The following is a 22,159-nucleotide window of genomic DNA, read 5'->3' on the forward strand; positions in this document are numbered from 1 at the left end:
ATTAATCAAAAGGTTTAAGGTTTACTCAGCACCATACCAGAGGGAAATATTCTATAATATTATAAAATATCATATAAGTATAAAAACTTAACAGCAGCGCTCAGTTGCCTTCAACTGTCAATGTGGAGCATTTCCCTGCTTTAAATCAGTTTCCTTTATACAGCCTCCTGTTTTGTGATTGTTCATTTGGTAAAAAATTTGACTGATGAGTGCTCTGCAGAGCTCTTAGCTAAGATGATATAAACTTCAAGTGCTTGGAGGCAACAGCAGAGAAAAAGACGAGTCTCAACATTTAAAAAAGTGGCGAGCGCTCAAAGAGTCTGAGGCAGCGACAGATGTCTAAAAGCTTCACTTCAGATGAAAGAGACAATGGCACTTTGAAACACACACCTAGGAAATAGAGTTATAAGTCTGCAGGGCACAGCTAAATATGGTGTGTGTGTCTGTCTGTGTGTGTCTCTGTGTGTGTGTGTGTGCGTGCTTTCATGTGTGTACCAGGTACCTTCACCCTGAGGGTCTCCCCTCTGACTACACCATTTCAATGATGATCCGTCTACTTCCAGAGACCCCAGAAGAGCCCTTTGCATTGTGGGAAATCCTCAACAAAGACCACAAGCCATTAGTGGGACTAATCCTGGACAGTGAGTTTGGAACATGTGTTTCACTTCTATATCTATTATTTGGTTTTACTGAATCATAACAGATCAAAGATGGAGTTGATCTCTGAACTCATAGGGTATCATCTAATGTCAAATTTAGCTTCTGGGGGCTGGATATCCGGGCAAAATGCCATCTCCCTTTCACCGTTCACCATTTACAGTTCGATTGGTTCCTTTTGTTAAACAAGTGGACCGTTTCTCCAAGTAACAGTTACCTGCATATGGATGTAGATAAATTAAAAAGCTGATAGTTGTATTGTATGTATTTCCCTCAATGTGTGCCACCATTTTGGCTCTCCACCTGCCTGGTCTATCTACGTATTTGATCCATTCGAATGTGCCTTTAAAAAAAAGCTTTCTTCTCATATTACCTCCTCAGTGAGATGCAGAGATTCCTGAGCTCCTTTCTTTGATTTGACATGAAGCCAGTTTCCTAAGCCAAAGCAGATGGGATGATAAATATTGATGCTATCATAAGTCTCCCTGTGGTGCAGTGGCTGTGTTTATGTCAGACTAAAGCATAGAGACACTTCACACAAGGCGAACTGTGCTCAGACATGAATGTTTAGAGGTGTTTTGGACACCACTGACTTTGGAGGAGACCTCGAGCAGACCCATGACCTGCTGCGGAGATTATGTTACCAGCTGTCCTTCATCATCTTGGGAGCCCCAGGAGTAGCTGGGGGAGGAAGTTGCATTCTGGTTGATGTGACACAGCTGAAGTAGCACAAATTGGGAAGGAAAAATATGCCTTCTTATGTTGTGATGTTTTTTTATTATTATCATTACTGATCCAGAGAGCTCTAAAAACATCCATGTCAGAAGAATCCCTAACTTGAAGAGAAACGGTTCATGGGCTAAAACTAGAGTGAGGAAATATTGATGATGGCACATTTATTACATTGTTCGTATTCGTCTCTACGGCAAATGATGGGACAAATTCTGAAGCCTATGACAAAGGAAAACCACAGTGCTAGCCAGTTATCCAGTCACGCAGTCAGTTGTTTTACCTGTATTGGTCTTTCATAATGAATCATCATTATTTATGCAGTTTGTTGCGTAATGTGAAAAAAACTTTAATATATGTTAACATAATTTGAGCCTGAGTCGCATCAGGTATATTTTCATCAGCAATGGTTGGGAAGACAACGTTATCAAACAAGGTCTTTGGTATTGTATTGAATGAAAGTCCCCTAGTGGCTTCACTTGCTTTAGTAACAAACAAATGAAAAACTCTATAGGCTCTCCATAATTATTTTATATCATATACATTGTTATAATAATGGGAGTGATGGGTTCATGTTCTTGCCCCCTGATGGTTGCATTCAGTGCTTGTTGGAAATAAATACAAACAAAAGGTATTTCAAACTCATATCACAGTGAAATAACATGAAACGTTTAAAGTTTATCAGTTGATGATGTTGATACTTCTTCAGGAGTTGCATTAAGCTAAAACCTCAAATAAACAGCAGCAACACATCAACGGAGAGATAAGTGTGAACAAGGCTATAAAGCAACACTGACATTTCCCCCCCCCCTCTGTCCTCCCACAGACTCTGGAAAGACCTTGACGTTCTTCAACTACGATTATAAAGGAGACTTCCAGACGGTTACTTTTGAAGAATCAGAAATCAAAAAGATCTTCCATGGCAGCTTCCACAAGGTCAGTCTTACAATGTTTGTGTGAGAATTATTGATTAGTCAACTTTGAAAGGTAAATGATCCAAAACTGATTAATCTGTGCAAGATAACATTATTAGCAGGTAAAGAATTCATGCTAATGGCCTTTATTTTGTTTGATATCATTAAAGTATAATTAGAGGTTTTGAGCTGCAGGTCTGTGCTAGGCGGGTTGTCAAACTCCTTTATAGAGTAAGAACCACTTCAAAACTGACTTGAAAGTCATTATCGGCCTCAGACCGCGTCCCCTGCAGTGACTAAATTTACCAGTTTGCATTGCATATCAGTTCCCACTGACAATTTTTAGGCCGCAGCTTTTCAGATAAATATTCAGATCCACTGCTGAGCAGGAGGGGACATAGGGAGCAGGAAGCGGCTAGGAAAGAAAAAATAGGGAAGGTCTAGTCTGGTGTTTTTTTGATGTTTTGAAAGTTGTGGCGCCTGTTAGGTGGTTATCCAGTGCTGGATTTTTTTTCTTCTCTTGACCTGTCAGCACCGCTGTGATGTGTTTGTGTGTGCAGGTGATGATTCTCTTCTCCTGCTCTCTCTCACTCCCACTCGCCGCTGTTCTCGCTGCACCCTGTTTTTTAAAGTGGTGGATTGTAGGAGTGAAACTGCAGATTGCATCACCCTTTGACACCTCTCTTTTTGATGTTTTCTTTTACCATTAATTATACATTATAATGCACTGTTATCATTGTAGCCCTTTTGTGCAACTTTTATTTAGTGCCATTATATGAAACACAATGAACACACCATAGGTCCGCTTTTAAATGTCATTAAAGTGATCATCACAGCAAAATGCAATTATATAAAAGCAGTTGTTTCTCTCAGTTTAACCACATGTATCTTCAATGATAGATTCCAGGATCTCATTGACAATACTGTTCTAAACCTACCTGCTTGGAATGGGCTGCTTGCTTGGCCTGTGGTGAAACTGGTTGTGAAGTGCATTAATGAGCCAGAAGTAAAGACCTGCTGCTGGAGTCCACAGAGCCCTGAAGCTACACATAGAGCTGTTCCCCTGTTCATTCCAAGTCCAGTGAAGCAGAACTCAGTACACAGCAACCCAAACAAGAGAATCAGTTGTTGTTGCCATGAACGCTCTGTTGTCATGATCGACAAGTTCACTTGCGTTGATGAATTCAAGCCGACACTGCTACAGGGAGCTGGTTGCCTGTTTATTCAACGTTAATTAATATTCAAATCACACCAGATTCAACACGGCACTTCCTCGTGCCCTTAACAATACACATGCCAAGGGTGAAGCCGATACGATGATCGGTTCTTGAGACATGTGCTCCACAGACAGACAGACAGACAGACAGCGGATTGACAGACAGACAGACAGACAGACAGACAGACAGAGAGGTTTCTGGAATCATTTTTGATGGATTTCCACTCAGCGTGAGTCAGTATTAATTTGTCCTTTCAACCAATTCTCTGACAAAGACATGTCACATTCACCTCAATCACTGGGATTGTATTCCAATATTTATATGTAAATGATGTTGTATCAAATTATTTTGGACTGAAAATGGAAATGGCAAACTTTGATGACATCCTCTCAGTGAAAGACAATTTTCTGCTCACTTGAGATGATATTGTGTTTTTAATCAGGAAATAAATAATGTTGGAAATGCTCTATGGCATAAATAATAATGTTGGTTTGGATCCAACAGGTCCAGTTAATGAGTAATTCACACTGCAGGAACACTTTGTCATGAAATATCAACAACATTAGCCAACGCAGAATAATAATAGCAAGTTGCAGAATCGAATCAATACTTTTGTCTTCACGGACGTGTTATTTGAATCAGCCACACTATTTAGGAGGTGTGTTTAGGGAACTAATGGAAAGGGGCATTTGTATGCATTGTTTTGTAACATTTTAAATTAGTGGCTCACATTAGTTCTGTCCAGGCAAAGTCTTTACAGACTATATTTTTGTGGGGCTGCTGTTGTGTAGTTCTTGTACCGGGACTGTCAATGGCTTTTCTGCTAATAACAAACCAACAGCATCCCACCAACTCTCTGTCTGCCTTTATCTCAATTCTCAAAATGTCAGGGAATAGCTGTCCATCATCCGCAGTGTCTTTTGTTTCCTCCATTGTTTTCCATCTTTTTGTGGGAGAACATGACAGTGTTGAGAGAGGGAACACATGCAGGACAGCGCCCGGCCAGCGGAAGTCTTGGTCTCCATTTAGACAGGATGACAAGTGAATAGTGTGCGCACGTCCCCGTGTGCAGGGATGCTAGTGTGTTCTATATAAATAGATTACCATATGTAGACACCTCGTGTGAAGGCGGGGATACCGAGCAGGATCTGTCACCGCTCAGCGAAGCACATAGACACACACACACACACACACACACACACACACACACACACACACACACACACACACACACAGACGAAATATAACAGTAAAATAAAGAGACTTGTAGACAGAGAGAGCAGAACTCATTGTTTTCTTATAATTTGCATGCTGCCTTGGGTTCATATTAAACTCCCGAAGTGTATGAAGACTTTTTGTGCCTCCCAATGGACTAAAGGCCTCACACTTAAAAATGACCACCAGCACTAAAAGTTGTCCTTGTGTGCTGTAAAAGTTTACACCCTGGAAATTTGCTCCAGTGCTTTGGTCGCTCTCTAGTTTACAGTAATCCACTATATTTCAGGGAAATTGAAAATTCACTGTTAATTCAGTCAACCATGCAGTTATAAGGCCGTTTCTATAAAAGCTTGGAGAGGAGAACAAATAATAAGCAGAAAGAGGAAATAAATATGGCTGCTGATAGGAGAAGAATCAGGATACCTGAAGCTGATGGCGTGACGGGCCTCGGAATAAGTTTATATGCTGTTTGTATTTGTTGATGTTTAAAACAGATAGAGGCGAAAACCGTTGCACATAGGAGAACTTAGTTGCACCTCAATCTCTAGTAGTTTTTTTTTACATTTACATGGTGTTCATTTTTTAAAACTCTAACGCTTACAAAGCAGGTTGTATTTATCTGCAGCCCCGTATCATTGTTATGACAGCTTCAAAATTGGTTCTGCTTATCTGGATCAGCATCAGAGATAGAAGTACTCCACCAAAGTAGGTTTTGTTTTCAAGGGGAGCATGAAAACATATACAAGTACAAATGCATTGTCATACTCAACTTTATGTTGTGTAAATGTCCAGATTACACTTGAATTTGATATCTTTTTCAAAACTGCAGATCTTTATATGCTCAAAAAACACATTTGGTTACATCTCTGTTAGACTGTTTCTACGAATCCCAGAGGCAGAGATTAGACTGACCTTCAGTCTTCTCTACTGCTTAAGAAATCCAGATGTGACGGTTTTAAGATCTTAAAACAGATCACGTCTGCAGCTGTAATGAAACTATTTGCTTACAAATCTCTTTTTTTTTTACTACAAAACCGTGTCTGTGCCAAAGGCGTGGTCTTCTCTGGATTTAACATGACACCAGCAGCAAACTGTACTCCAGCAGCAAACTTTATTATAAAGTTAAAGAAGCAGAGATGAGAAAGTATATATGCAAACTCTAATGTGTATGTGTAAAAAATATATTCATATACACAATCACACGATGCACACACACACACATTCAAAGATGCATAAGCGAGCATGCGGATGCACAATTTTCAATGCAGGGCAGAGAGAGCTGAGTCAGCTGAAAAGCTGATAGCCTCATCTGCTCCTCCTAACATTATCTCTCACAGCACGTTTAAAAACTGCCATAACACTTTAAACGTTTGTGTGTTTGTCTGGCAGCCAATGTTCCCAGTTCCATTACTGTACCACTCCCTCATTTTGTGTTTCCAAGTTACAGAGAGGTGAGAGAGAAAGGGAATATGCTGATTCAGGCCTCGCTCTTGTTTCTTCTTCTACTACAACTACTACACTTTTCTCTTCCTCTTCTTCCAGATGTTGTTGTTTAGATGTTGTGGTGTAAACTTAGATTTTGAATCACTGTAAATTAAATCTGTCCTCACTTGGTTTTGAACAAATATTTACACAGTGTTAAATAAATGTTATGGAAACATGTTAAACCAAAGCTATGGGAGGAATATTGTAACAATATTATTAGTGTGTGTGTGTGTGTGTGTGTGTGTGTGTGTGTGTGTGTGTGTGTGTGTGTGTGTGTGTGTGTGTGCGTGTGTGTGTGTGTGTGTGTGTGTGTGTGTGTGTGTGTGTTTGCAGAGTGTTGTGTAGCTGTGTCTTAAAGGAATCTGCAAACACTTACATAGATATTAATGGATGAAAAGTGTTTAAATCTTACCAGTCCTCGCAATTAGCTGTTGTTTTACACAGGATTTTAGTTATACTTCTGCTGTGGCGGATCAGCAAATACGTGTTGAGATTTGTCCATAGCCCCAACGTTGCCTTGGTTTACCCTGATCTGAGGTATGGCAAGTGAGGGGAACATTTTTCTCATGGGTTTTGGGTGTTTTTTACCCATGGATTGTTGTTTAGAGCCTGTCTCACAGCCACACTGCCCATGTGCGGCCGCCTATTGTCAAATCCTGACATTATTTCAAGAGTAGTAAAGCACAGACCTGGACTGTGCCTGTTAGATCGAGTGAAAACACAGACACTCAGGGGCTTATTGGTGTGGATAGTGTGGTTACCAATAAGGACACCACAGTTTACCCGAACAATCCGCCTTACTACCGACAACATCTCCGCTCTTCTCTCAAAGAGCCGTACACAGAAGAGCTTCCCCCTGCATGTGCCCCATGTTATCCAGCTGTTTTGGGATTCACACACTGTGCCTACCCTCTGGAAAGAATCCATCATTATTCCAGCTCCAAAGAAACTTTGTCCGACTGAAAATAATGATGACAGACCCGAGGCTCTGACTTCGGTTGTGATGAAATGCTTTGAAAAATACATGAAGCCTGTACTCAAGGCAGAGGTCAACTCTGTCCTCGATCCTTTCCTGTTTGCCTACAGGGATGGGCAGGGGGGAATTAACAGTATCAACTATTTGACTGTTAAGCACTTGGAAGACCACAAGGATTATTCACACACCCAGCTATTTGTTCATTTAGGCTGTGCTTTTAATGCACTTCATCCATGTTCTGGTCATTAAAAACAGAGAAGATGATGTCAATCCTTTTATATGTTTTTTTTCCTGGGCGACACGGTGGTGTGGTGGTTAGCCCCTCAAAAAGAATGTTCCAAGTCGAATCCTGTTTCGGCCGTTATCCTTCTGTGTGGATATTGGTGGAGAGCACATATTGTAAGCCGCTTTGGATAAAAGGGTCAGCTAAATGAAATGTAATAATGTAATATTGCATCTTCTCCCTGTGTTTGCATGGGTTATCTCCAGGTGCTCCAGCTTCCTGCACACAGTCCAAAGACATGCAGACTGCTGTTAGATTAATTGCATTAACTGTAGGTGTGAGTGTGAGAGTGTCTCTATATGTCAGCCTCCTGAAAGACTGGTAGCCTGTCCAACCATCTCATTATAAATTTGAGAAAAACTAAGGAGAAGGTTCAGAATTTCAGGTCGGTGGGAGATCATCGTCCACTGGTAACACATGATGAGCCAATTATCCAGGTCGGCTCCCAGAAGCACGCTGGAGTTCTCTTACACAACCCCTTTAACTGCAGGTCTCACGTTGAAAGTGTGCATCCTCATTTATAGCACAAGTCGTGCTTCCTTACGACTCAGCCTGAACCAGATACATTTGTTTTTATTCTACCAGACTGCATTGGAGTGCATGGTCTCGTTCGGGATGTCAGCATGGTACAGCAGTCTCGCTGTACTGTTAAAATTTAAGCTCACTCGTCTGGTTACAGCGCTCCATGAAAGTTATGGGGAGGAATGAACAACAGTCCCTCCAGTCACTATATGAGCAGTCAGAGAATATTGTCGGACTCATTCGAATGTTCTCCATAATGACGAGGCCTCACACTCTCGCCAACAGAAACTTTTTTTATCACTGCTCATGCAATAGGTGTAAGACGTGTCATATTACATGTATGTATAAGGTGCCGTATGTGTAATTTTGGGATGTGCGAGTCCCCAAAAAATGTTCCCAATGGAAACAGTGACTACATGTACATGGATAACAATATCACAATATTGTCTATATTCTAAATTAGACATTATTTTGAATATGATGTTAACGTGAGTTGCAAAAAACTGAATATTCCAATCATATTTCACTTTACATGTTATTGAGCAAAGTGTGATTTATTGCGCCAAGCAGTGTGTAATTGTCGTACATGTGGAAAATACTATAATGAAACTTGTGCATGTTGACATAATGTGACTAAGGTCGACTATTCCACATGAATTAATTTGATTGTTTACTATTCTTAGTAAAGCCTTACTTGGGTTAAGATAATAATATTATATTACTAATATCTAAATAATATTGTGTTTACTTGGCATTGTCTTATTCAAACTATTGTCTTAATCGGGTTGATATCAGAATATTGCCGTCGTAAATGTAGTCAGTTAATTGTATGGTATTATAAATTATGAACAGGAACAGTTTCTCCTATTCCTGCTGATTTTGTTTTGACATTTTTCAGTCACTGGAGATAACGTTGAGTTGATGGTTCACTGTTTCCACTATCAGACCCAGCAGCGATGTTCACTGTGTGAGATTACCAAAGTCAAATGTGCAATATGACAAAAACAATGAAGCACTATCAGCGGGCCATACAATAAAAAGTAATTTATCTTTTGTCTGAAATATGATAAGGAACAAATAATTCTTAAAACAATCTGAGGGATAGGTGCTAAGAAATGAGGTGCTTTATATTACAGATGCTGCTGATTGGTACGACAGCAGCAGCATTAGACTGTGAACGTCTGTTTATCTGAATATGAGTGTGTGTGAGAGGAAGGAAGAGAAGAAGGCTAATTCATCTTGTCCTGGCCCTAGTATTAGCTGTGGAAGAATCCTGTGGACAGAAACCAGCCGTCTGACCTGCCAGCAGCAGCAGCAGCAGCAGCGTGCAGCGAGGAACATGCTGCTTATTGTTCTCATATTTCACCCTTATTTCTATTGGTCAGCGCTGTTTTTTGTATCTTTCTTTGTTTGTGAACCAAAACTGATCCAAAGTCTCAAATTTGAGGTTAGTCTCCTGCCAGCCTCTGGGCGACTGGGTATGTTAGTTGTCCTTTATTCTGCTGCTCTCAGATATACAGATATATAGTTGCTTGACCAACATAAATATGTGGAGAAAGTTGAATTTGGACTCAGGACGCAGGATGTGACGCACACGGACATCAGTCGCGTGGTCTGCAGTTTGTTAACTTTAATACCGGTGTCCCAACTCACTGCCAGCCAGACAGCTTCTCTTCTGGGGGATCGCTTATATCGGCTGGCTCGACACATCTAATGTCAGGGCCTCCTCCATCATGGCGTGCTATGAAAACTACAGCCAATGACGGCCAATTGGGTCAGACTCACAAACGTTGCAATTGGTTGACGCTGTGAAGTCACTGGTCAGAGTGGAACTCCATGTGAAGCCATGCTGCGGGTGTCCTTCACCTCGCCCCCTCGCTCGCACATATTGGAAGGTTCGTCTCTGTTACATTCCTGTACATGCGTGGCCGTGGCCTAAGAATGTAGTGCAGACAAATCAATCTGTATATACAATTTTGTAAACACTTACAGCAGCTATCAGAACACTAACTCCCACGATGTTCACTATCAGATTTAACTCCGACTTTAAAACATAGAGCTGAAACAGTTGAGAGAGTATTGTACTGTGTGACCCCAGATGTTTGCCACGTGTAGAAAAATGCTTGAAAATAAACAGCCTCTGTTATGATGTCTGCTACCGTTGGTGGCCGCGAGTTCATATCTCTGAAGTGTGAGAACAGAGGACTTATTCAAATTGTCCATTTTTGAGAATAAACTTCCTCCGGTCTAAATTTGAATCTGAGTCACTGCTGGAGTAAATGGAAGAACCAGCCTGAAGGAGAGAGAATGACAACGTTAACATCTGGAGCTGGAATTGTAAACATGCACACGCGCGCACACACACACACACACACACACACACACACACACTAAAATACAGTTTCACATCGTTGCCTTATATGAATTCACTATAACCACGAAAACTACTTGAAACTGAAACCACAAAATAACACAAATACCAGCAAAATGTCACCACCTTAGAGGATTTGATCTTTTATATCACAAAAGTACAACACACGCACACACACACACACACACACACAGCATGCTCAGTGGAGTGTGCAGAATGGAGGATGAGAAGAGAAAGTCATTAGAAAGCAGCCATCCAGATGTCAGCCTGGGGAATTGGAGCTGACACTCAAATATGAACTTTGTCTAACTCCACATTAGCTGTGACTGTGTTTGTGTGCGTGCATGTGCACATGCGTGTGTATGTGTTTATAAATGTTCCTATGACATACTGCATATGTAATGTCACTAAGGGTGTGAAAGAGCACACGTACGACAAAGAAGTTCTCATAACGATGAACCATGCGGCTGCTGATAAATTTAGTTTATTGCAACTGCAGCGCTCTGTGCTCATTAAACATGCAACTAGTTGAATTTCACGGTTCTTGGCAGTGGCCTCAACCTCCTCCAAGGAGACAGGTTAAACTCACAGACACTTGGACTGGACTGGCTGATTTGAGTGCTTGGATTATATCATAATCCACATACACAGGGACCTTAGTGTCACTATGATAAATAAGAGATTACGTGGAGTGTTTTTGATGCACATACCCACAGGGGACTTTGGATGAACTCTGTAAATATCCCATTAAAAATGACAACCCTGATGAAATACTTTGGATCTCTATCTCAAGATTTGAGGAGTTTCTCTGTTGTTTTGGGTATACTCCACATTATGGCTAATGGACCTTGTTCTCTGTCTCCCGTACAGCTCCATGTGACCATCAGTAAGACATCGGTGAAGGTGGTGTTGGATTGTTCTGCGGTGGGGGAGAAATCCATCACCGCAGCCGGTAACATCACCACAGACGGGGTGGAGATCCTGGGAAGGATGTTCCGGTCCAGAGGAATAGAGAACAACTCTGCTCCAGTCAGTACCCAGTCTTGTCTTCATTATTGTAGAGTGCACAATGAATATTAATTTAGTATTCCTTCTTGTCTAGAACATTTTAAAGTATCCTCTATACATTACAGTATGTATAGAGGGATTATCAGAGCAGTAGGGCACAAGTGGTTGAGCAAAATCAAGAAGTTGACAATTTTTTAAGTTAAAGTAAAAATGTCAGGTTTTTATTTTCCAGCCAGCTCCACATATTTTATAACAAATAAACTCTTGATTTTCTTTTACATTTTCTTACTCAGCAAGAAAGCCTGCTGCCTGCCCCAGCCTGGCTGGATGACGTAAACCAAAGAGTAAATTAAATTCTGCTTTAGCAAAGCAATATTAATCTGCCAGTTATAGCCGTTCCTTTTGTGCAATAAAAATCCCAAAACGTTTTATTGAGTTGTAGTAAATTTAAGTATATATAACGAGTAGAGATGTACAATGGGATTACATGGCTGATACTTTTTTAGCTGTGGCTAAAAAAGAGCCTAATGGCTCTATAAGTTTTCTCTCTTTTTATACACAGAGCAGAGGTTTTGTTCTTCAGAGTTGGTTTGTATTAGGCTACACAAAGAATCATTTTCATTAGTTAGAAGAGTCTTATATTGATAACATTTCTAGTGACAGTGGGGTTTTTAGGGGATGAGTTTGATTGGGGGCATTACGAACCTGAGCAAGAATCAGCATGAATACACAACAAGCAGGTTTTCAATCAGTTTCAATGTTAGTTCCAGTTTGACTGAATTTGCTCAGCTAGTTTAATTCAAAGACGCCCTGTGGTTCTGTGATTGCAGGTTTATAATTACAAGGATAAGATTGTCACACACAGACTACAAGGCCAGACTTCTCCCTTCAGGCGTAAAAACATTTTGCTTTCAGAAATTGCAATTCATTTTCCAATAAATTGGTCTCTTTGTGGATTTGAAGATGTGACATTTGAAAAATGATTATGTTGTAAATAAGGACCTTGAGTGCTTTTTAACTTGAACTAATTTAACTGAGCCTTGGATATTTGAATCAACATTGGTGTAATTAAAGAACGGTTCAGTTACTGTACGTCAGACTTTCAGGGGCCTTATCTATACTTGAAAGAATATTTAATAAAAATCAGGTATAAACTACTAAGCGAACACATTTGAAGGAACATAAGAATATGTTAAAACATTTAAAATACAAAGGAAATAGAAAAGAAAAACAACGAATTTTCTGCAAATTTTGGTAAGAATAATTTATAATATAAAATAATAATAATAATCCTTACAATTTCAATAGTCTGTCAGTGCCTGTCAGTGCTCAGGCCCTAATTAAACATGACACAAGCTGTGTTCAACAAATACAGATAATGATTGTGTAAATGAAACAGTGGAAAAGAGTAAACTGAATTTCTTCTCACTCTCTAATGATGTGTTCGTGTCTGCATGTTTTGAACTGAAGATAAAACAGTTTCACAGTCAGTTTGTTCTGTGTGGGAGTTTTCCATAGTTTAACTTGTCTCTGTAATATATACATGTAGTAAGTTTGATATAGATGTTTGACGGTTGAGGTAATGGGGGAATTCTAGTTTCTGGATAGTCAGACATGGAAGATCCTCATCGCCACCCTTCGAATAAAATAAACTGTGTATGTCAGCAGGCACCTTCCTCAGTGTTGATGCTGAATTTAAGAAATGAATCATACACAAGACCTTGATGTAATTTAGAGTTTGGTTTACAGTTGAAGATTAGAGTAGCCTCCAGAACAAGTTCCAGCACTTTCAGCTTCATTAGAGCTGAATCAAAGTGTTATCAAAACTAGAAACACCCCAAAACCATTACAACATATCATGATGGACTTGTGTGTGTGTGTGTGTGTGTGTGTGTGTGTGTTTACAGTTCCAGCTCCAGATGTTCGACATCATATGCAGTACATCCTGGGCCAGCAGAGATAAGTGTTGTGAGCTGCCAGCATTAGTAAGAAACTAACACACACGCTCATACTCTCTCACTCACTCTCTCTCTAACGCACACACACACACACGTGCACACATACAGTCTACCTCTGTGAGTGCACAGTGGTTTTGATCCAACTGAGTTATGATGAAACCAGGTTTAAAGCCAAGTTACCTTGACTCTGTACTAAATCAATGAGTATCAGCACTGGTCCCTGTTAGTGGGGCCTGTGGTCGGGTGGGTAATTTAATTTATGCGATTTAAATTCCACTAATCAGAATGTTGAGAGTCTCTCTGTATGAGAACACAATGATCAATTAACATTTAAGGTATAAAAAAAAAAACACACAACAAACAGACACACTTAATAGTTACCTGTTAATTTATTGTAACTCTACAACCTGATGCAACCACAAAGCAATATCCTTTTGGTGATTCCAATGTTCAGCTCGTGCTGCCCTCGCAGAGAGGTCAAAAAAGGGTTTTATTTACCTCTGTGGACATTTTTAGGTTGAATTTGTTCTTGGTCCTGTATTGCACATGCATTACATTACTGTGTGCAGCATGTTTCTATATTTTGTCCACCCCACATGCCATACATGAGGCAAAGTCGGCTTTATGTATGAAACAACCCCGTACAGTATCCCAACTGTACACCGATCTAACGTGTGTGTTTGTGTCTTCAGAGAGTTGAGAAGCAGTGCCCTTCCATGCCTCACGCTTGCACCTGCTCCCAGGACAGTAAAGGACCTCCAGGACCCTCTGGACCTCCTGTAAGATATCACTCTTTCTTATTCATTAATTATTTAAAAAAATATGATATGGAAAAGAGTCTAAACCCGACTAAACGTATGGTATATATTTTATGTGACTTGTGTACTTAAATTATACAAAATGTTCCCAACAAAGTTCATGGTGACAGGACATTCCATTTCGGTCGTCTTTTAATTGCGTCATATCCACTTTACCTGTGACTTTGTTCGTCTCTGCTAAAACCTTCTGGGCAAACGATGTATGACAAAGGAAAAACAAACTGGTATCCAGTAAGCCAGTCGGCAGCTTTTACCCTCCACTGTTTGTATTGGTCGCTCGTAATGGATCGTGATTATTCATTGTTGTTTGGAGCGTAACGTGAATGAATCTCAAATACTTCACTTCATTTGTCAACATGAGTTGCACCTGAGTTGCGTCACGTAGATTGGTGGCGAAGAAAACACCTTTCTTGATCACACACTGCTTCACGACCTACATTTAATTATTTGATTAAATTATAACCCGAACCCCCCCCCCCCCCCCCCCCCTCTCTGCACACTATTTTCATATCTCAATGCATTTGTTTACAAGCTTTGTCCTTTTGCATTTTCACTTCTCCCTTGTGTCACTTAGTCGCTCATTCTCTTTGAGTGCCTGTGTTTGTATCTATTCCAGAAAAGCTATTAGACTGTCAATAATGGCTCCTGCTGGTAATTTTCAAAGTGAGACAGACACTCTGGCAGCTTTGTTAAAAGGTCAATTTCCATCCGTGGAATTTACTATTGGATGTTCAGAAAGTCGATTCAAAAGCCTCAATTCAAAACGCTTTAGTGGCCCCTCACGGGCAGTTGGTTTGCAAACATAATAGGACATTAAAAATACATTTTCACACATAAAATAATCAAAACGTGTAAAATATCAATGAGTAAGGATGAAAGGTTGAAGGCTTAATGACAGTGGTCAAACCAGGCCTGACCAACAGATTCAGTGACAATATATCATTCGATATATCGTCTTTTGTCCCTGATCCATTAACATCTGTAACCAGTTGCTTTTAAAGCTATAATCTTAATGAATATATATATATACAAAGATAAACTTGGTTTATATTGTCCCTTTCAAAACACAGTTACAGGCTGCTTTACAAGTTAAAAAGGAAAAACTGAAAGCAGACAATAGGACAACTTTTACAGAGCAAACAACAAGAAACTAATCTAAAATCATTTTGATTTAAAGATGGCACAGATACAGAAATAAAAAAAGGGGAAAAAATAAGGGAGAGAAATCTCCAGGCGTTGAGGTGACATGTGTTAGAGAAAGAGGGATGATCTCACAGAGAAGCTGTATTCATGTCACGCAGCAGCAGGTAAAACCTGATAGAGGCTGAAAGATGAGAGCAAGTAAATGAGCTCATTTACTACCTGTGACTTTTTCTCTATATTCTCGCTCTTCTTTTCTTTCTCTCTTTATCTCTGTGTCTCACATTTGATGTCTTCATTTTCTTGTTCTCCTATTACTTGTCCTTTCTTAAGTTCTCCCTGTCTGTCTCCAGCCTGTGGGGCTGAGGTCAGGGGAGAGTTGTGGATCGACACAGGAATGGTTTGAGAAACTAATCACAGTCACGTCGCCCAGTTTTTCATCCCTGTCTGTGGAGCCACATTCACTTACTCATCTACAGGCCACAGCCCTCCCTTCTTCTTCTCTACATCTCTTTATCGATCTATCTATCTATCTATCTATCTATCTATCTATCTATCTATCATCTATCTATCTATCTGTAGCGCTCTCTCTCTCTCTCTCTCTATCTATCTATCTATCTATCTATCTATCTATCTATCTATTTGTAGCTCTCTCTCTCTATCTATCTATCCATCTATCCATCTATCTATCGATCTATCTATCTATCTATCTATCTATCTATCTGTAGCTCTCTCTCTCTCTCTTTATCTCCATGATCCCTCTCTTTCTCTATCTCCATGATCCCTCTCTATCTCTCCCTATATCTCCCTCTCTCTCTCTATCTCTCCCTATATATCCCTCTATCTCACTATCTATCAAAGACCTACACTACAGGTAAATATTAGCTCGAATAAAATAATTTTGAATGGCTATTAAGATGAATTTGATTGCATTTTTTGTGTGAAAACTAATAAGCTTAATTTTAGTATTTAATGACATTTATTTTATTAATTTTCTCGTTGTAATTTAGAATAAAAGAAGAGTAAAACTGGTTAACCAGTCTGAACACGATTCTGTGTTTTTTTCTTTACTGTAATTTCTTCTGTAACCTCCACCTCTTGTCTCCTTTTCAATTTTTCATTCTCTTTTTCTCATTTCTTTTATATTTTGCCTCCAATTCATCCCAGAGCCTGAGGCGCTTCTTCCTGTTCCCTCTCATTTTATTCCTCCATGTGCCTCCGTCTGTCTCTCTGTCCGTGTCTATTTCTCTCTCTGGCAAAGAATGGGGCTCCTTAAATCACATTTTAGCTGCAGCATATAGGTGTAGATGAATGGTTTATTGACAAAATCATGGCCACTTCTGTGCTAAAGCTGCGCTCTGCAGTCGGTGGGGCTTTGAGAAAGGATGAAAAGACGATGCCATTCCCCTCGTTAAAACAACATAATGGTTGTTAACAGAATAAATGTATTAAATCCCCCTGCGGAAGAAACAGGTTCAGACAGACAGGAAAACCTTCAGCTTCCATGACACACTGTGAACACAGAGAGTTAAAGAGTAAACATCGGATGTACACAGAATTTGATGTTGTTGTATGCAATAAGTGGAGAAGTGTGAATAGATGGAAATTAATACTTTGCTCTACATGGAGATACCTCATGTCGTGTTTGAACCCACAAAATGCTGTCGAGAAGAGACAACTCGCCAAAATGAGATGGATTTAATTATCATTAAATAGAGTAGCTGATTTTATAATGAGAGATTAATTGTTTTCCTGTTAATATATTATATTCTTTTTTCAAAACAGATTTGCTTTAGTTTGATCCCCAACACATAGACAGGTGGAAGTAAAGATTCAAAACAATGGTATTTTATTCTGCTATTTTACCGTTAATGTCTCCTTGCACTGCAGCAAACGTCTTCACTTCTCTAAATCTTTGAGTCACATTTGTTATAATATTGATCAGCTCAGCTGAATCGCAGTGTTGTCTGTGCCCCCCGATTGGGCACAGTCTCGGCTCGATACCGAACATCAGTGGGCAATCAATCCGACATTACGAAAAGAAAGAGTTTCTCTACACCCCCTCTCTGTTTGTTAAAACTGAATTGAGCCCCTGCGGTTTGAGATCCAAATGTTACGACAAAAAATGTAACTTGCTTTTGCCATCAAATTGTGCACTTAAATGAAAATAGCTTTGTAATTTATTTTCCTTGAAAAATCCTAACGCAAGTTGTTTGTATTTAAAGATCATTTCAGGTTCTCTGCAGGTTTGTATCCCCAACGGTTCATGGGTACACATTGTTTGAAGAAAATCCATTTACTGTAAAACCTCTTGCAGAGACAAATTGCTGAATTTACAGACAAAATCAATCATTTTGAGGAAAATGTTCTCTTCCGTGACGTGAATGCATTTGAATAAAAAAATATTTATTGTCTGAAATTTAAATGTGTCTCTTCGCTGCCCAAAAAAAGTATTTAATGATACTTCCTGCGTTTTTAAGGTATATTCTTTTCAATTCTCATATACTATATATGCAGTCGAAAGAGTAATCGGTTGCTTTAGTTATTTCCCTCGCTCATCTCCAGCTCCACTCTGCAGCTCAGCATTTGGGCTTTGAGACCCAGCAGCAAACCTTGTTCCAGAAGTACGAGGAATTGTTCCACTACAGAGACTGAGGCGTTCAAAGATACCCACTTGATTTCTCTCACTCAGACTGTTGAAGTCTCACAGCTTTTACATGACTGAGCAGTAGTCGGGTGAATCATTTAAAGTAGTTCTTTCAATGTTGCACATCAACATAGAGCTTAAAAATCAGAAGCAGTGTGTTAAGTTACAAACGTGGAACCACGCAGACATCATGTCTAGCAGTAGTAATGAAAACCAAAATATGTTCTGTTTAGAGATTGACGACATGACTGCTGTCCAAAAGTGAAGCCGAAGCATCTTGACTGTCACCTGGTGGCTCGCTGCAGTTTGGGTTTTAAACCAGGCCTTCTCCATGTTGATGAATGGGACATGGCTCAAGCTAAATGTCAAATATTTCTTTCTTAAAGATGGTTTCTGTGATTCTATCTAGTTCTTATCATAGTGATGTAAGTTCATGTGCTAATTTGAACTGTAATTTTGGTTTTATTTGCTTGTTTGATGCTATTAAAAACTGGGTTCAATGTCATGATTAACAGCTGAGTGAAACTCAGGCTGTTATTACTTAATGTGCCGTCGTCCGTATCCAACATATTTTAGCTTCATATCTCAATAATGGGGGGAATTGCAGATACATCCATCATCTTTGTACAGTTTATAAAAGAGATATACAGCAGTCAGTGATCCTGACTGGTAAAGCAATTTATCACAAGGTCCAACTTACAGTATATGGGGCGTAAGTTTGCTTATATCGACTTTTCTTTGTCCGAAATTTTGAAAATTGTATTTTATGTACACTGGTATTGTCTATTAAAGTAATACAACTTTATATTTAAAAGATAGAGAGAGATGATCCACAGTTCTTCTATTAGGACTCAACTATTGCTTTTACTATATCCACGTTTCCCTTCTCATTATCCTCTGCACATTGGCTGAACGCTATAGGAACTAACTTAGCCCCCGACCTGCTCCCACGGGAGACCTATTCAAGAAAACACAGGAAGAGGATGTTTCCCAAATGGACCAATGATTAACAGATGTGTGCGGTTTGTCCCCGGATAAACCTCAGGGCTTGAGAGGTCAGCCCAGGGTTTACAGCTCCAGACTCCTGCTGTTACCCCCAGATGCAGAGTAATGAAGTGCAGAGCTCAGAGGGACCGTTTACAGCCGAGCACCACTGGCTTCTGTCCATCATATTTATAATCCAGACATATCACAGAGATGTGCACGTCTAGTTTTATTAGATTAAGCCACAATTTCCATGTTTCTCAGACATTTTAGGCACAGAATTGATAATGTGCTGTTTTTGAAAACGGTGTTTTCGATGTTACCTGTTTTCCAGGGAGGTCCAGGTATAAGGGGAGCCAGAGGAGACAGAGGAGAGCCAGGAATAACGGTGAGTAAAGCACACTGAAATCCCAAACAGTATATTTTTTTCACTCGTTTGAGCAAATGTGAGGTAGCATGTTCCTGCAGGAGGAAGCAGCCCCGGAGTAAACAGCAGGATTCAGACTGTGTTTCAACAGGCAAGGGCAGAATCAGCAGGATACAGCATCATTTCTCAAACCTTGAGTAGAAAATCAATATTTCTTAGATGAATTAAACCCCCTCCTTCAAAATGGCTGGACATGGAGAGCCTCCTTTAATGTATCAGATTTCTATCAGAAATCTTCATTAAGTAAAAGTGGCAGCTTCACTTTGCACTTGTGAATAAAAACATAACAGTACAGGCGAAACAAGCTCCATCCTCTGATCAACCCAGTGATTACATATTAAAAGGTGTGAAGTGAACACCAGTCACAAACAGAGAGCTTTTTCATCAGCAGCTCCCTCCATCCCCCAGACAGGATAAACTCCTACATCAGTTTTCCATGGCTGTCTCCTGATCGGCACTCTTACTCTCTTGTCTTTAACAGACGAGCGTGGACACCATAGAATGGAGACCCGACCTGAGCCCGCAGGGACTAAAACTTTGAAATGATAATCGAGTTTGGCCGGACTATCTACTTAATTCTTTTAAACTGAATGTGCCTGTAATCGAGGACAACATGGGGCTCAGGGTGGTTTTGGACACAAACAAAAAAACAGAATGCCTGTCGGGCTCAGTTAGTTTTCTTTCAGATGTAGACGGGGCTCGCTCAGAAAACTGCAGCCTGAACCGCACTCTATCCCCGACACCGTCCCAAAGACTTATTGGAGTGTTTGCGTCTGCTGTAGTTCTGCTGTGGAAGTCTCTTCAAAATTGCTACAAACCATCAAGCTGTGGCGTTCACCACAAAGCCTGATGCTGTTCGGAATTTCCCTCACGCTACCATGATAGTAATCTAATCTTCGATTGAGAAAGAAATATATGCTTTGAAACAAAACTTTAAAAGACGCAGCAGGGGTCCCGTCAGTTCTGCTCAGACCCACACAGCTGCCAATCCCCAAATTAAGCTGGTTTTCCTCCACCATGTGTCCTTCTCTGACTCCGCTGAGTGACAGCGTATCAAGTGCAGCACATGAAGCGGCCCACCCAGAACTAAGCAAACATGACTAGAAAGCAAAGATGGGATCCGACGCATGAAAGGCTTTCTCAATACAAACCACGTGTGTTTTGTTTTGGGCTCTGGTATTGGACTGGCTATCTGTCCTGCTGCCACAAATACAGTTCATATAAATACATGCCTGCCAGATCGCACTTATCTTCACTCAGAGTATTTGCATTATCACTCAGCTCCCCCATGAATTTACCGTTATTCATCCTCAGGAATAAATTTGGATGCATTGCTTGCTACAGTATGAGCACCGGATAAATGGTCGATTAAATTGTGCAGTTATTAAAAGGAACCCTTCAACTAATTTAAATTTCATCACCCCTCAACTGATTGATCTTTTCAGGTCGTTTGGCGGCATTTTGTATTATTTGAATAAAAACAACACATTTCAGTCCTGCTCGTTTTTTCCTTCCTCCCACTTTTCATGTGTATCTGATCTACGGTTTCTTTTGATCGTTTGCATGGATAAGAAAATACGTGAAGCCAGTAACAGTGTGGTTGAGCAATAAAACAATAAATACAGCCGGGGTGAAGATTACTTTGGCTACCGCTGCTGCTGAGCCAACAAGATACAAATGCTGGGAATCAGGGATCGTTTATTGGAATCCTTCTCTTCTCTTCTCTTCTCTTCTCTTCTCTTCTTTTCTCTTCTCTTCTGCTCTCTTCTCTTCTCTTCTCTTCTCTTCTCTTCTCTTCTCTTCTCTTCTGCTCTCTTCTCTTCTCTTCTCTTCTCTTCTCTTCTCTTCTGCTCTCTTCTCTTCTCTTCTCTTCTCTTCAGTACAGCTCTATTCTATTCTATTCTACTATCCTCTCCTGTCCTCTGCAGTTTCCACACATGAATCAAACGAGGACACGGTGGCACAAGCAGAGTAGAGATGGATGGACAAGTGTCCCCATCCATCTGCTGTAGTAGATCTCATTATAGCAGCAGTCAGCGATAGTAAAAGCCACCTTGTAGTGATGATGCTGTAGTTTGAGTGTAGAGTGGATCAGCCTTCAGGGGAATAGATACATGAGTGTAACATTGTCATATAATAATTACAACTGTACAACTTTAGACATTTGTTAGTTATATTGAGATCAACCATACACTTGTATTTATCATGTATGCATAACATGTTTAGATTTAATTCATTTTAGCGTTTTGCAATCTAAATCTTTTTTTTAGTCAATATATTTGTATGGGCTGATTTTGCTTTCAGTTAGGACCATAAAGGTAAAGAGTTAAAATGCATTTCAAGAATATCTAGTATTAATGAGAAGATGAGGCTTCCAGCAGGTCAAGAGATCAATAATAATTTATCACTAAATCATTGATTTTGCCAACAATAATGCCGATAATTTCGTGAAGCTTTCGAGTTGTAACTTAACATGAGCTGCTCAAATTTCTCACAGCACATTGAGCATTTCCTGTTCACATTTATGCAGAGAATAAACTTTGTGTTTTGTATTCACAGGGACCTCATGGCTTAGTAGGAGAGATTGGCACTTCTGGACCCCCAGGGCCGCCTGGTCCTCAGGGGCCCAGTGGACTCTCCATTCAGGGGCCCCCGGTGAGGCTTTGCTTGTTTTTGTTTGCATGCTGAAAGGTAGTGAATGTCACATTTTCAGGTGCATTGTCACATATTGAACATTTTAATAACTTTTGTACTTTATAATTTCTTCAATAAAATAGGAACAATTTGCACATCGTGACTCATCTG

General features: G+C 40.0%; 1 protein-coding gene across 1 annotated transcript in view; it reads left to right on the forward strand.

Moving 5' to 3' along the window:
* Positions 1 to 22,159, forward strand: part of col14a1a (collagen, type XIV, alpha 1a) — a 138,604-nt gene that overhangs the window by 88,330 nt on the left and 28,115 nt on the right. Inside the window, exons 32-38 of the mRNA XM_053432371.1 lie at positions 499 to 641; positions 2,213 to 2,322; positions 11,243 to 11,401; positions 13,288 to 13,365; positions 14,031 to 14,117; positions 19,262 to 19,315; positions 21,914 to 22,009. Coding sequence (XP_053288346.1) covers positions 499 to 641; positions 2,213 to 2,322; positions 11,243 to 11,401; positions 13,288 to 13,365; positions 14,031 to 14,117; positions 19,262 to 19,315; positions 21,914 to 22,009 — 727 coding nt within the window. The remainder of the gene's footprint in view (positions 1 to 498; positions 642 to 2,212; positions 2,323 to 11,242; positions 11,402 to 13,287; positions 13,366 to 14,030; positions 14,118 to 19,261; positions 19,316 to 21,913; positions 22,010 to 22,159) is intronic.

This window comes from Pleuronectes platessa, chromosome 10 (genome assembly GCF_947347685.1).
Source record: "Pleuronectes platessa chromosome 10, fPlePla1.1, whole genome shotgun sequence".
Lineage (NCBI taxonomy): Eukaryota > Metazoa > Chordata > Actinopteri > Pleuronectiformes > Pleuronectidae > Pleuronectes > Pleuronectes platessa.